The sequence below is a fragment of the Perca fluviatilis genome, chromosome 5, assembly GCF_010015445.1.
Source record: "Perca fluviatilis chromosome 5, GENO_Pfluv_1.0, whole genome shotgun sequence".
NCBI lineage: Eukaryota > Metazoa > Chordata > Actinopteri > Perciformes > Percidae > Perca > Perca fluviatilis.
Window position 1 is genome coordinate 27,246,334 of NC_053116.1, and position 15,607 is coordinate 27,261,940.

Below are 15,607 nucleotides of genomic sequence, written 5' to 3' on the forward strand. Positions count from 1 at the left end.
ATAAAACCTTATTACTGATATGCTCTGCTTTTAGCTGCATACAGAGGTACACCTTTTGTATTCTGGCATCAGCGGTCCTAATACTGCGAGTGTAATGTCTTATTGTCTGTAGATCGTTCAGTGCTGTAAGGGTTGAAACTAATACAACCAGGTTGGGTATGTGACACTGTGGAAATATACAAGAATATCTATTCAGTTTTGCAATCCCGAGTTACAAAAGTTATTTTGGCGTTTTCTTCACATGACCAAACTGTTTTGGAGCATGTGCTGTTAAACTAGTAGCACTATAGTACTCTTTTATACCAAAGGGCTAACAAAAGTGATCAGGCAAAAGCACATGATGTCTTTCATTATACAGGCCTGTGTTGTTCCGATCAGAAATGAATGTCCCCTGGGAATGTGCACACAAGCCTGGTTGGATAATATACTGTCATGGATGTCATGTGTGTGACCCACAGCATCAAGGCAAAAGCTTCTCCCTGAAACACAACAATGTCAGCTCCCTGTCCGTTATTGCCACCTTGGATGAGGTGGGGAAAAATGCTTAACAACCGATCGCTAATCAAAAGCGTCGACAGGCTGGAATTTGAACGGGCGTGAAATCAAGTCGTAACACATGTGTTTGCCTTTAACGCACTCACAGACACACACTGACACAACATTTGCACGCACAGACACACTGCACCCTCAGCTGAGGTCACAGCTGTTTGACAGCAGCCAAACCCCACTTGTGTGAGCATAGAAACAGAAACTGTAATCCCCCTTTTACCCTAAACCAGCTTGTAACAATCTCCAAGGTTGGCCAATACTGCTTTCAGCCGAGATGAATATTTCATTATGGGGCATAATAAATATGGTTAACATAGAAATGCAACAGAGTAAAACCAGAACTAAAGTTTAAACCAAAAAAATACTACCCAAGTCACAGGAAACAAGTCTGATTAATTCCATTTTTTTTTTTAACCCAGCAACCAGCTGTTACACCCCACAGGTGCTTTAGTATCCAATGCCAATGATACTGGCAGGAGAGAAACTGTGCAAGCCACAATCATACTTTAGAAGCATTTAGATTTCCACACACATAAAAGCACTGTGAAATTCTGTCATTAGCTTAAAAAATGTTGCGTGCACATCAGTGAATTTTAGAGGACACACCTGGCTACAACACATTCACAGATCATCACAGCTGATCATCACAATGGATAGACTCATTGAGAAAACAGAAACCCCATTCACAAGGTAACAGCCCCTTGCTTCACAGCACACGGATGTGATCTAGGCCACTCTGCTCTCAGCAGCACAGAGGAGAGCTATGGGCTATGGAGCAGCTTACATCTTCTGCCAGTCTGACAAACACTGGGGAGTGATGCGAAAGAGGCATGGCATCGCTTCTGCTGAAAGTAGCGTACTGTGTGGGACTTTAATAGTTTGAGCTACAAAGCAAAGGTTAATACAGTTCATGAACTCTTAAATTCAACTGTGTATACTGTTGCTGAGAAAACACATACACATTTAATATAACATATGATTTTTTATTTAATTCAATTCCAACTCTACTTTGATTGTAAAGTTGTATATGTGGGCTTATTTTAGCTTTCTGGTATAGATTTAACTTTCACAGCATATCCTATTAAAATGGGACAAGTATAAACTATATAACATTAAAATTATAAAGTGGAAAAGATAGGCTGTTGGCTGATAGTAAAAAAATACTTTAAAACATTTAAATCCCTTGTAATTACATCGAGTGTATCTGCAGGTTACCTCTTGTTATTTTTCAATGCTCCTTTTCAATTTAACTAAAGTGTAAAGAACATAAAGCTTTCAGGAAGTTCTGTGGAGTCCAAGTAAAGTTTTCACTTGAGAGTTTGCACCGCAAAAGTGTAATATTATCACAGATTCTAAAACGATTTGACTGGAAAGATGAGGGCTCTTCCCAAACTATCTGATGAATGGGATTTTCTTGGTGCAAGTATGTGTATGCAAATATGGCAGGTCTCACACACTTGGAGAATCTGTCTCTCAAGAGGAGATGAGATAGATTCTGACTACATCAGTGACAAGGCTTCAAGCCTCACCTTCAGTTTCTCTCTTTCACTCCCCAAACCCCTGACACAAACACACTCTTACACTTCATTCTGTCATATTTCACTCACACAGACATGTTCAACGCAAAGGACAATGGTAACAAGAAAACATCAACTTACGCTCAAAGTCAGAATCATCATCTTCGTCATCATCTCCGTTGGACTCTGTTTGCATCGGCTCCCCATCAAACATCACTCCTTTCCCCGTCTTGCCACCGGCACTGGCCCCATCCTGGCTTCTGGTGTCCCGCAAACGGGTGAAGTACTGTACTGCAAAGTCCACCAGGTCTGACGGCCTTTGTCGCAGCACCTCCACAGTGTAGCCCTGCAGCAGTTCTGTCAACCCCACCGGTATCTCAATACTCATGGCTGTGTGTGGCTCAGTGGCAGTGTTTGCTTTCTATCTATCTACAGAAGGAGAGAACATTTGTCAGATTTTGCTTTGGTACAGAGTCATACTTGTGTTTGAGTACTGGGTTGTGATGTGGTTAAGGATGGCTTAATTGTTGCTTTGAACAGCTGACTTTGACTTTTACTATGTCAGTACACTGTGTGCCCTGTGAATGTTAAGTGGCTAATGACAGCACTGCATGACAACTGGAATGTACTTAAACAGCCTGGGTAGCTGTAGAGAAAAACGTCAAGTTTGACAGCGGAACAGATACTACGCTACCATTTATAAAAGTAACGTTAATGCATTGAGTCTGGACGTACATGAAGTGTTGCTGTGACATTGTCTGAGCGGCCAGTCCACTTTATCTAGGGTTGAGACAAGGAACACACAGTTCCCACAGCTGCACCGAACAGATAGGAGTCTATCATTTGCAACATGGGGAACAGATAACTAGTGACATTCGCTGGGTTTCAGTAACATTACTACTTGGCATCGTCAGAAACTGAACCGTCAACTTGGGTGGGTGGCCCCGGTTGGAACTACACGTAGCTAGCAAAGCAACTAATTAGCCAATACTCGTGACAACTGGTCTACTTCGCTGTTCGATCCACTTATAGACTTAACTAGATTTACCTATCCAACGTAGCTAACAAGCGATGGCTACAGTAAACGTAAAGGAGCTGTGATCCAAGCGCAGTCTCACTTTCAACCCACCAAGCATTAACGTTAGCTAGCTTGCTAGCTAGTGTGCCACCTTCAAGGAAGCCTTTAACGTTACCGCTAGCTTTCGCACATAGTATGGCGCATTGGCTGCAGGAGCTAAGCCACATATAAGTGGCTGGCTGGATAAACGTTGCCATGCAAGCACAGCAAGTTGTACAGGACCGGTAAGCCGTTTGGTAAGCTAGCCAACTTACTTACGTGAGATTCTGTCTCCCCGGCTAAACTAGCCAGTCCCCTCCTTCTCTGTGTCTTCCTTGTTCGCTCTTATTTCGTGTCTTCTTTTTAGCCAGTCTCTTTGCAAGTGTAGCGACCGTATCCCTCCACAGAAGACACTTGTCCTACGTTAAAGCCAACAATTTAACGTCGGAGTCGCCAAGCTAACGTTTAGAGGGCTATTTTAGCTTGCCAGCTACAGCGATGCTGGCTATGTTGAGAGGAAAAATCACACGACTTCACGGCTGCAGCCTCTTACGACGTCCACGCACTTGGTGAGAGAGGGTGGGACTTGCTGTGGCAGTAGGGAGAGCTGGTTAGCTGGCAGGCTAACTGGCTGAGTTGCTAACTACTTGTTAGCCACTGCCTGTTTTCCTTTGGCAACTGCCTAGCGACTCCACTCTTCTCAAGACACAAGTGTCAGCTGCTGCAGGTGACAAATCCTAAACTCAGTGTTTACAGCGTTGCGCCACACCGCCGTTATGTACAACCCAAAATAGCGAAGAAAACCCTTTTTAAAACATTATTTCAGTAGTGTATCGGTTAATTACAACAGGAGAAGACTGCAAAAATTTAATGAACACGTTTCCTCCCTCCCGTAGAGGTACTCCACAGCGCTACACCACGCACGAATAACGGCTGCCTCTCGCAAGCGTGAGGAGGCGTGTTTACTGACTGAGCAGAAAGCGTTTGACATTGATTGACAAATAGTACGGCCAATCACAATATAAGTTTAGAATACACCTGCCAATTGGAGATAGTCATGTAAGTAGAGGCGGGATCAGAGTACACTCCGAATACGACCAAACCCACAGAAGTGGAAATGACAATTTGGTAGCTAGATCTCCAGAAATATTAGATCATGAATAAGATCTAAGGGTTTGGGTTAGCCAACATGCCTGGATCTGTAAAGCCTGTGAGAAGATGTGTTTGTTTAGCTGTTTTAATGTAAAATGTGTTCTAAGTACTTGCATTTGGGTTACAAATACTGGAGTGACTCCTTGGAAATATACCTGTGATGTGATATGGAAAAGGAAAACAGTCCTATGTAGCTGACATCTTAAAGGAAAATGCTCAACTTTGTTGTACTTTAACCTGAGGAACCCATCATTTCAACACAAGTAGTGTATTATTAAGTGTGGTTTGACTTAATAACAGACATAACAATAATCGACCAGACACCTTGGTACAGCTGCAAGTCTGCAACACAGAAAAGCCTAAATCCTCTCTAGTAGTACGCCTATGTGTAAAAAGACTCAAGACCTCACAGGTGTTCTTCTGTCCCAGATCCCTTCCTTGCCCTCATCCCTCACTCATTTCCCTGCTCTAACCCACCACCAGTCTATCATTCTTTCCTTCCAGACTTCCTACACTAGGTCTGTTCAGATAAGACAGCAAACTCTGCTGTTGTCCTGGGAATGCGTATATCAAATCTTCATGTAACCATCTAAATTGTATTCCATCTAAGTAAATTCATCAGTCCTGCTTATTTCTATTTTTGTACACAGCTTCAGTGCTCAGGGATTATTGCTTCCCCTACCATCTTCCTGCTCTTTACTTTGTTTAAATCCAGGTCTTCTACGGTCAGTATTGCCCTGCAGAAATGAGCCAGTCAAAAGGGAGCCGTGTTACTGAGGTTGGATCTACAGGTGTCTCTTCTGAGAGGTTTGCTAAGTACCACCACAGTGTAGCATCTCCTCTCTTCCATTTCCATTCCAGCTGTAACAAAGGTAAAGCCGTTGCCATGGCCACAGCGAGCCCAGATTTAATTCCTCGAACGGTTTCTGATTGGCTTGGTTCTTTGTTTTCAACAAACACAGAAGAAAAATAGGCCTCCAGGCTTCCTCTGCTGGGAAAATAAGCTTAGGAAATAATACATTCTTAAAAGGAGATTTCTTGGTTAAAGACGTTTACACAGAGTTTGCAACCAACTGTGCTTTTTTCAAAAAGCAGATTAAACTCGACATAAACCACATAATCAGAAGCCATTTCTCAGACTTTACAGGGTGGATGATGGAGGTTGATTACACTGCTAAAATAAACTTGTGAACCTTACTGTTTTCCCTCAGTCACCGCTGTATGTGAGTTGGCTCGCAATAAGACTCATGCCTGGGAGTACATTTTTCTGTGGAAGTATTTCCCACTGGACCCACAGGAACATGAACAAGTGGCAGTACAGCCTATATACTCAAAGTGACAAATAAATATTCATATGTACAGCCGGGACTCTGGTCTTGACTTCCCTAGAAGTGCCATCCTTTGGGAGTTGCTGCTAATGTGGTTCAAGCCAATTCCAAGGAGAACTACTAGCCTACATTCTCAGAGAGAGAGAGAGAGGGGGAAAGAGAGAGAAAATGGGGCAGAGAAGAGTGGAGGGAGACAGTGAAAAAATTAGTGTGTACTGCATATGTATGTGTGTATATACTGTGTGTGTTTTGGTATATATCCTCTCCAAACATCTCTGTCTTGGAATGCTGACATTATCAGGTGTTGACATGAGGATGAACGAGAGGGGAGGGTTGGGGGGGTGGTACTGTATACCATATGCTTGCGGTGATACAGGGCTTGTGAACCTTGTTCCATTTCATCCTTGCTGTGCCTCATGTGCAGTAACTTTACAATGTATGGAGCCAAACAAAAGCAGCAATGCCTGATGAAATGATCTTCAATGACACTACTGTCTAATTCCTGGAGATTATTACTGAAGGTTTTGAAAAACAAATGCACTGTTCAGACTGAGTAACATGAACAGTGGTGTAGGAAAACACTGAAAAGATTAAAAAAAAAAAAAAAACAGTAGCACATGTGTTTGATTTTTTTTTTTAAGATTTTTTTTGGGGGGGTATTTTTAGGCCTTTATTGATAAGACAGCTGAATAAATGAAAGGGGAGAGAGAGAGGGAATGACATGCAGCAAAGGGCCGCAGGTCAGAGTCAAACCCGGGCCCACTGCGTCGAGGAGTAAACCTCTATATATGGGCGCCTGCTCTACCAACTGAGCTATCCGGCTGCCTGCATGTGTTTGATTTTAAGGGTGTTATGAAAATGGGTTGGTGGCAAATATAGATTTGGACAAGAGTAGGGTCAGGGCAAATTCATGTCCCTGGATTAAAAGTCAGAGTCCTGAAACCAATTCAAAATATAAAAGAAAAATCTCTGTATCTTAAATCTTTAGCTAAATCTTGGTTCATTCATGCCTGGCATGCAAGTGCTCTGATCTGGAAATACAGCTCTACAACACTAAATTCATACAACCAAGGCTGTCTTCAATGAATTTTGTGATGCAATACCGCCATCTAATGGCTGGTCTTTGCTTTTTAATATCCCAACCAACCAAGTCAAAAGCAATAACTATTTGAAATATCTGGGGTAATGTTATCCTTGTTCTTGAGTTTTACACACTAAACACCACAGAAACCCGGCGGACAGGCATACTGGCCTATGTGACACTCAACTTCACCCTGCTGTACGCATAACAGAATGAAAATTGTCTAACTTTATTTTAACGGCAGTGGAAGGTGAATCATTGACTAGCTGCAACAATTGGTCCCAAAAAGTATGCCAGTAACAAAATATTTTTCTAACTTTACAAATGATTACTTGAGATATGGCTATTTGCTTGGAATTAGGGTGAAAACACAATAATGAGCTAGAATCACATAGAACTAAAAAAAAAAAATCTCACACAATGCTTTCCTTTTAATAAAATGTCTATCACACAAATGTAGTTTAGTAATAAAGTGAACTACTAAGCGAAATGAAAACATTTACCTACACTCTGAACCCATTACAAAGAGAAGCTGTGAAAGTATTCCAGTCAGGCTGCACAGTTAAACAGTCATATAGTTTATTCTGTAAGAGAGTATGGACGTTATAGTAACAAATATGACGTTCAATGATTTAGAAGTACTTTGATTATTACACTTTATTTACAGTATTTTTGTTACACTTGAATTTAATTTTCTAATGCTGATACTCAACTTATCATGACGTGACTAATGCATCAGTAAAACGTTTAGGATTCTGACAATGTTTATTATTATATAAATTTGAGTTAAATTAAAGTTTGGGGGTATATTGTCTTAAGAGATGTAGAAAACAAAAGTTGAGTTGAAAGAGTATCAGAACTGGGCTATTCAAATGCAATGTCATCAGTATTTAGTAAACTGTTAAAACAAACAACATACTTTACAAGGAAGACTCTAGAATGTGATGCTTCAACATAACGCTATTTGGTCCATGATGGGCTGCCTATTACCACACAGACTCCAATTGACTTCATACTTTATGTCAATGCATGATCATGTTAGTTTTCCCATAATATAATGGAAAAATGTAGCAGTCGTTTCTCTATCACAATTTATGCTGTATGTGTCGATGGAATGGCTTTGCCTGACAACAATTCACATTTCATCTTCCAATTTTTCACATCTGACTTTTCAGCTTCCGCCTCCTCAGAGCCAATTAAAATCTAGATCTCTACCAGTACCAGTAACTATGGCCAAAACTATTGTGCACAATATTCGTGAATATTGTGCCATGTGCAGAGTAACAGTACAAGTAATGACAAAGCATGTTAAAGTTTGTCTCCAGTTCTGCCAAAGATACAGAAGCCAACTGTGAATGTTTTAGTGCTACGTTATTGTATAGTTTTTGCTTGAATAAAATGTATGTATTCTTCTTGTTTTTCTTTTTCAACCTTAAAAAAAACTAAAAACAATTACTGATGCAGCCTTTTGTGTTTTTAGGGTATGCCAAAATAAATAAATGAATCTATGTTGATTTAATGTATTAGTGTGTCAACACTTGCATTGACTAAAAGTTTGAAATGTTTTGTCATTTTTGCAACAGCAACAGTATTTCCACATGTACAAATAACGACAAGGATGAAGAATGAAACCATTCAATACAGGCATTCTTGATGGACTCAGAAACACCACATCTGGTTCTTGTATTTCAAATCCTTGTGGTATTATCATGGATGGACAGAACTTCCTGTTTTCTGTTGAAAACCAATGGGAAAAAAACAGATAACTTCAAAATGTTACACACGATAACTATAGCAACCCAAATGGGGCAAAAGCCTCATCTTTAATGTAAAGTATTGTGTTTCTTCATAATAATGTCTTTAGGCAAACAAAACAGGTGTTTAAAGGAGCTGGGAGGTATTTATGAGCTGCAACTGTTTCTGACCCAAATCTGCTTAGACCCTGGATTGGACAGAAATTCAGACAGACATAAATAGAAAGAGACAGACAGGAGAAAGATAAGCAGACAAACCCAACTACTCAAACAGAACAGATCTGACAACCAGAAAACCAAGAGAAACTGTTCTGCTTAACGCAGCTCGTACAGTTCATCTAAACTTAGCACTAAAAGTAAGGAAATATGTGTTTGGTAGATTATTTCTCTGTGGTAACAATGCTTTTTGGCAATAAATCTTATACTGTTGGAAAGCCTGTTTAGTTCCCTTTTAAATGGTGCGACCATTTGTAAAGAACATGCATTTGTGGGTTGCGCCCATGAAAAATTTGCCAAATCTTCTCTGCCAATGCCAAACAGCTTATTCTGCCATTGACTCGTTTGGTGTTTGGTGGATTGGATGATTGAAGTTTGAAGAAACAAGACATATTGACAATTGAACAATTTATTCATTTCACAAACAGGAGCCTCAGTAGCGTGTGGAAGAACCATACACAGCCACAACAGCCTGGCACCTCCTCCTCATGCTGGTCACCAGCCTGGTCACACACTGCTGTGGGATGGCATCCCATTCTTCAACCAGCAGTCCTGACCTCAACCCCATTGAACACTTGTGGGATCAGTTTGGGCGTGCCGTTCGTGCCAGTGTGACCAACACAACCACGTTGGCTGACTTGGGACAAATGCTGGTTGAAGAATGGGATGCCATCCCACAGCAGTGTGTGACCAGGCTGGTGACCAGCATGAGGAGGAGGTGCCACTCTGTTGTGGCTGTGTATGGTTCTTCCACACGCTACTGAGGCTCCTGTTTGTGAAATGAATAAATCGTTAAATTGCCAATATGTCTTGTTTCTTCAAACTGCAATCATCCAATCCACCAAACACCAAATGAGTCAATGGCAGAATAAGCTGTTTGGCATTGGCAGAGAAGATTTGGCAAATTTATCATGGGTGCAACCCACATACTCAGCGCTGCTGCTCATTCCTTACAAATGGGGCACCATTTGAAAGGGAACTAAACAGGCTTTCCAAAGGTATAATATTTATTGCCAAAAAGCATTGTTACCACAGAGAAATTATCTACCAAACACAAATTTCCTAAGTTTATATCAAAACACACAGACACACACGCTCAGATACACAATCATCATAGTAATAAAGGCACAAACAACACTTGACCACAATTTAAAAATAGCGTCCCCATAAAAATCTCTGATACCTGCAATTTAGTCCTCAAACATGATTTGACCAAATTGTCCTTGATCTGAGATGTAACAGATGGTTTTATGAATACAGAGAGCTAAATTAAGTCTCTCACTCGTGTCCATTTCATTTTACATTTTTTAAAGAGGAGATACCTCAAGATTACAGTAAAGTGAGAGTTAAGTTTCTGAAAGGCAAATTTGGGAAAGAAGTACAAGATTTCCCCAAACCTGTAGCAATAACACCCTGTTTTTAAGATCTTAACAAAAACATTCTATTATTAGATGGTTTAAACATTTATAGTTATGTGACAAACTGCACGGCTTTAGTTTGTTTTTCAACACAATGCTGACTTCAACACACAGTAGTAAAATACTCTATATGCAAAATCATATCAGAAACAGTTTCCATCTCAAAAAGTATTATGGAGCTTCATGTAGTTGAGCATCAACAGTAAAAAGTACATAATATGACCGGTTTATGGTATAAAAAGTGCCTTGTCATGACATGTAATCAATATATGGTAGCCTATACATAAAATTAATTCCTATAAATACATTCGGCAAGATAATTAAAAGATTTGTAAAATACATTTTCATATTTTCATCAAGCATTGTTAACAATCCTATGCTACTATACAGTGTATTACAATTATGTTCAGTAATCAAGCAGTCTGGCCACTACAAATACATCAAATTAATCAACATTGTTGATAAAACAAGCAAGACTTGAATTAGGGTTTTGTTCCAAAATGCAATGTCAACCATTTGAAAATGATATCTGCATTTTCAATGTCACATTTTTACTGTATATAACTTAAGTCCCAGGGAAGGAAATGATGACAACCTGGATCTGTATTTTACAGACATGGTGATGATGAACTTAAGATAGAACCTATTTTTTTTATGCATTTAAAGCATTTTGGAGAAGACCTCTTCAATTCTTGCTGTCTACTTGAGCCCTGATGCTCGACTTCATTCACACAAACTGTGCACTGAATCTTTCCAGTGCACTTTAATCTCATATGACAGAAAGACTGGCCTGTGCACCTTAGTCCTCCACCATATATCTTTTTCAATATCTTTTCTAAGAAAGAAAAAAACAACAACAGCCCCATTCACAAACTGGCCGGCCAATTGAATTTCGCTTTGTCAGAAAAGCTGTAGACCAAACAGACTCAGCGGTTTCCCTGCCTTTGTTATTTTCTATCCCTTACATAACATAAAACATCTGTCCTGAATAGAAGATATTAACAGTCTTGTGGATTATAACATCAACAGAGCAATGCATCTGTACATGGCTATCTCACAGTATGGCAAACCTGCATACAATTCATGCTTGTATAAGTATAGATGCCAGTAGAAAACAATATTGGCATGCATAGGGGAGGCTAGCAGTACAAAGGGTCAGGGGTTACACACCTTTAGGACAGATGAATAAAAATGAAATCTAGGGGAAAGGATTCCTCCTTAAATTCACTTATAGACTTTCATCCATCACTTTTGAATCAAGACAAGTGATAGATGGGGCAAAAATACACAAAAAACACATTTTTGCCTTAAAATTCCAAAAAATTAATTATTTGCAAAAAATGGATATAGTGTGTTTTAAGTACATACAGCAGACCAGCCTGATTTGAATTCAGTGAGCGTGTGCAGCTCTTATTATTCACTGTGAGCTGCTGACGGTACTTGTCTGCTCTCTTATCTCGATGCTCACACAAAAGGGAATCGTCAGAGCAGCATAATGGACAACCAGGTCTGAAAGCTCATCAACGTCTGCTTTACATCCTGCACCATTAACAAATACACATTTGTTACTGGGTGATTTCGGTGAGAAAAAAAAAACGTTCTGCCATGGTTACTGACCGCTTCTCTTCTCTCTTTTTCTCCCTCTTCTCCTTTCACTCCATCTCCATCTCAGTATATGCACTTGTGTAGTCTGACAGGTAGAGCTTTTTAAATGTACTGTTACATAGGATCCTGCAAGTCTGAATCCATTGTGCAGCAGGGGTGCTATTACCAGTCTGAATACAACTGGGGCTGTGCAGCTGTTGTGTGTGCTGGGCCTGCTGCAGCTCAATCAGGAGGAGATTGTGTTTGAAGTGCTTCTGATATGGGGTTGAAGTTAAGGGGCTGACTCCCACTGGGACCAATGAATACATTACATCTCATTGAATGTCTGCACCCATGGCAGTGTAACATGATATTCGGTCTGGCAAAATGTCTTCTGATGCCTGTGAAAACGGAGAAGAGGATGCACTTGCATCCTCAACTCACTTCTGTTCATTTACTTTTTTCTATCCCTTTTTTTTCTTTTTTTCGTATTTAATGCATTTTACCCATTCTGCTAAGCACTTTGATTTGCATAAAAAAGAAATATATACAATATAAGCTCGCCTTGCCTTCATTTTCCCGCTGATTTCAATTCATTAATCTCTCATTTTCCAATGCAACTCCGTTGTTTCAATACCAAGATCAGAGAACGGTTTGCAAACATCAGAGAAAATAAAGATGAAAAATAGCAAAACACATTAGAGCTGGAAACTGTCTGCAGGGCATGTTAGCAGGCGACAAATAGGTCACACTCTCGCATACAGATGTAGAAATGTTAAGTTGATGCGTCCCTGAAGTAATTTGATGGGTTTAAAGCCAGCTGTAAAAACAAAATGACAAATGTCACGCAACCTGTTGCAGTTCTGACAACTGACCACTAGGAACAGTATGGGTGGCTGACATTACGAGATGTAATAATCAACAGTAGAACAAGGGGCTCGGTGATGGACAGAACAAAGAGTGCTGGTCACCACAGCAACAAAAAAAAAAAAAAAAGGTGGTTGTGACACGGTGGGGTGTGACAGGGAGAGACAGAGGGAGAAAATGGAAAGTTATTAAGAAAAAGAGACAGAGCAGGCATGACGCCAGAAACTCATCTCATTCTATTATTCTTGTAGTGATCACCGTGGTAACTACACATGTAAAATGGAATTTCAAAAAAATCTACCTTGCCGCCAGCCTGCTGCCACGGTTACACTTGAGTAATGGTCACCGTGGACACAACACTGTGCTTCCCCTACACTCTCTGCATGAGTCTCTTTGAACTCTGGGTGATAAAGAAAACTCCTAAAAAGCCAGAGGGACACAGATGAGTCTCCTTCTATGAACTGCAAAAGACGTATTATCTACAGGACATGCATGAGGTCTGAAGTCAACAAACAAAATGTTTGCTCCCTTTCAATGGTTGATGTTGTGGATGGACGATCACGTGCAACTTTAAAACTCTTGACTCTGCTGAAACTTTGTCATGCTTGCTGAATAGATGGGAAAAGCTTAGTGGGCGTTGCAATACCTGCTAATTACAGTCTACCTGACAATATAAAATGGTCTGTATAGCTTACAATTAACGGCTATCAAAAATATAGGCTATTGTGACATTATTGCTATGGTTTCTTTGAAAACCTATTTGAAGCCAGGGCTGACTTGAAGTACTGCACACTGCTGCAAACACTTTAAGAAGTGACAGGTTTATACTTTGGGAACATAGAAAAGGAAAGGGGAAATGTTAGCTTGACTGCTTTACCCCTTGTACTGTACTGTAGATGGGATTTAGAGGATTAAAAAACCTAAGCCACACTTGGATTATTTGAATTTTAGTTATTTGTTTAAAAAAACAACTGCATTTGCTATATGTTCTTTTTCCGACATGAGGATATAAAAGCTGCTTCAAAGTCTTAAATTCTACAAAGAGAGTTTTTCATTGTAGAAAGCTAATTTCTCTGTGATTTGAAAACATAAGTCCATGGACTATATACTAGATTTGTTGGGGTTTAGGTACAATCTTCAATTGTGTTTTTGAAGCCAGAAATTTTATTCTCAGTGATATCACTTTCCTTCTCACATTGTCTGGAATCTATTCTAAAGATCATCCTGCTTTCCCATAGAAGTATGACTGCAGCAATGTCCTGAGAGGATTGGATTCCCACTGTGGCCACCCATGCAAGAAATGCATACATTCATATCACTTAAAGGTGATTTGGATAAAAATACCCACCAAATGACAGATGCTGAGTGAATAGAGGAAATCTAGTCTTTTGTTAACAGTAACCGAGCGATGGGTCCCTTTCGTTTTCCAGCTGGGCCCTCGTCTGCATTCTGAGCTTAATGAATTTCTAGCTGCAGAGAATGACCCGAAATCAACTGTGACCTTAAAAGGTCAAAGGTCACACGGGGGGACCTTTTGAACTTTGCTCTTTTCCTCTATTTCCCACCTGCAGAGAAAGAGAGCAGCTTCACCTGGTTAATCTGCCTTCTCTTCATGTCCCTACACTCTTAACTGGCTCATTGAAAGAAGTATAGTACTTTATATGGACAGTGAATTTGTCACATTGGTAACTTGATCAATCAGTGGAGATGGTGGGGGAAATAATCATTTGGCTGGAAATCCTCACTTTATAGGAGGTCAAAATATACAAGACTTGAAATATTTTGCCAGAATCCATTTTACAATTCACTTAAAACAACATGCCAAATGAATATATTAGGACTAGATTTAAATGGATGGATGACACCAATCTTCATATGTAATGTATCGGTGCCAAGCATCTGTCTTTGGGCCAAAGAAAAGTTTAAGTTTAAGTTTCTGAGTGACTCTAGAAGTGTCAACAGTGGTATTTTAGGTCATTTTTAAAACCACCAAATCGGAAGACTGCTTCTAAGTAAGCACTAACAAAACTGTCTTACAGAAAACCTGTATTGTGTCCACTGGTGTTACATAACTGCTGACACCGTGAAGATAGTGAAGCAGTGTGAGGACCTAGCTATTGAGTATTCACCCTGCACTGAAACCACAGCAGCTCCAGATGTGCTGTCCTCCAGCTGATCCTGACCTCTGACCTGTCTGCTGAGGGTGGATGAGCAAAAAGGAAATGTGCCTGTGTGGATTCATAATATATTATATTACACGTGTCATTACTTCTTAAAAACATCTGGCTTGTGTGTATAAATGAGGAGGAAACTTCATTATTGCACTTCAAACCCCAGGATACTATAGCTTAAACTTTACTTAACTTGAGCTGCACCTCAGTGAGGTCTAATGCATTCACTGCTGCTGAGTTTCTCCAATAAGAAGTAGTTTCTGACCCCATCATCCAATTTAAATCAGTGTAACTTGGGCTGACTGATAGATGCACAGGGGATGTGGAAATATTCTTTTTCGTACAGCATGTGCCTGGAGGATAACATCAGTAAACCTTTTACACTGAGAAAATGTATTTCCCAGACCGGAGAGTGTAGTAGTAGTAGTAGTAGTGTTATGCCCGACGGACTACTGGAAAATGAGCAGGCCTCTTGGGACTAGGTTGGCAGTTGCCTTGGAGCGCTGAATGGGTTGTCAAAGTCACTTTTCTAGGAGTGGTGCGTTTATGGTGATGTCGTAGCGGGGAGGCGCTCTGTGATCCAGCTGGTCACCTCCTTCAGCACGGACTCGGCCACCTCTGGGAGGTCGTGGTGAAGGGCGTGGTAGCCTCCCTCGTAGACCTGAACAGGAGCAATGATAGAGAGTCAAAGAGATGGTAGTCTCGCTTTGCCAGACCTTCCTCCACAGCACTGTGGAGGAGGGCCTGGCTAGTCCACACAGAAAGAAACGTGCTCTGGTTTATCGGCATTTCTGTAAACCAATCACAGTCATCATGGTTGGTGCTAAGCACTGAGCAGAGCCACGGTGCCGCTGCAAAATAGCCTTTGGAAGGAACTTGTTTTGGTGAAACGTGTAAAGGTTGTTTTAGTCGT

General features: G+C 40.4%; 2 protein-coding genes across 6 annotated transcripts in view; both read right to left on the bottom strand.

Annotated features, from left to right (window-relative positions):
* Nucleotides 1-4,061, bottom strand: part of prkar2aa (protein kinase, cAMP-dependent, regulatory, type II, alpha A) — a 48,424-nt gene extending 44,363 nt beyond the window's left edge. The window contains exons 1-2 of one of the 4 annotated variants that reach the window (XM_039800416.1): nucleotides 3,403-4,061; nucleotides 2,208-2,491 (exon numbers count right to left, since the gene is read on the bottom strand). In XM_039800416.1, the coding sequence (XP_039656350.1) occupies nucleotides 2,208-2,454 (247 nt within the window). In that variant the 5' untranslated portion in view covers nucleotides 2,455-2,491; nucleotides 3,403-4,061. Of the gene's footprint in view, nucleotides 1-2,207; nucleotides 2,496-2,801; nucleotides 2,817-3,398 lie in introns of those variants that run through there. The other 3 variants (XM_039800414.1, XM_039800415.1, XM_039800418.1) reach the window with 3 other exon arrangements.
* Nucleotides 4,062-9,647: 5,586 nt separating this feature from the next.
* Nucleotides 9,648-15,607, bottom strand: part of mgll (monoglyceride lipase) — an 84,992-nt gene continuing 79,032 nt past the window's right edge. For both annotated transcript variants that reach the window (XM_039800299.1, XM_039800298.1), the window contains one exon: nucleotides 9,648-15,355. In XM_039800299.1, coding sequence (XP_039656233.1) covers nucleotides 15,239-15,355 — 117 coding nt within the window. In that variant the 3' untranslated portion in view covers nucleotides 9,648-15,238. The remainder of the gene's footprint in view (nucleotides 15,356-15,607) is intronic.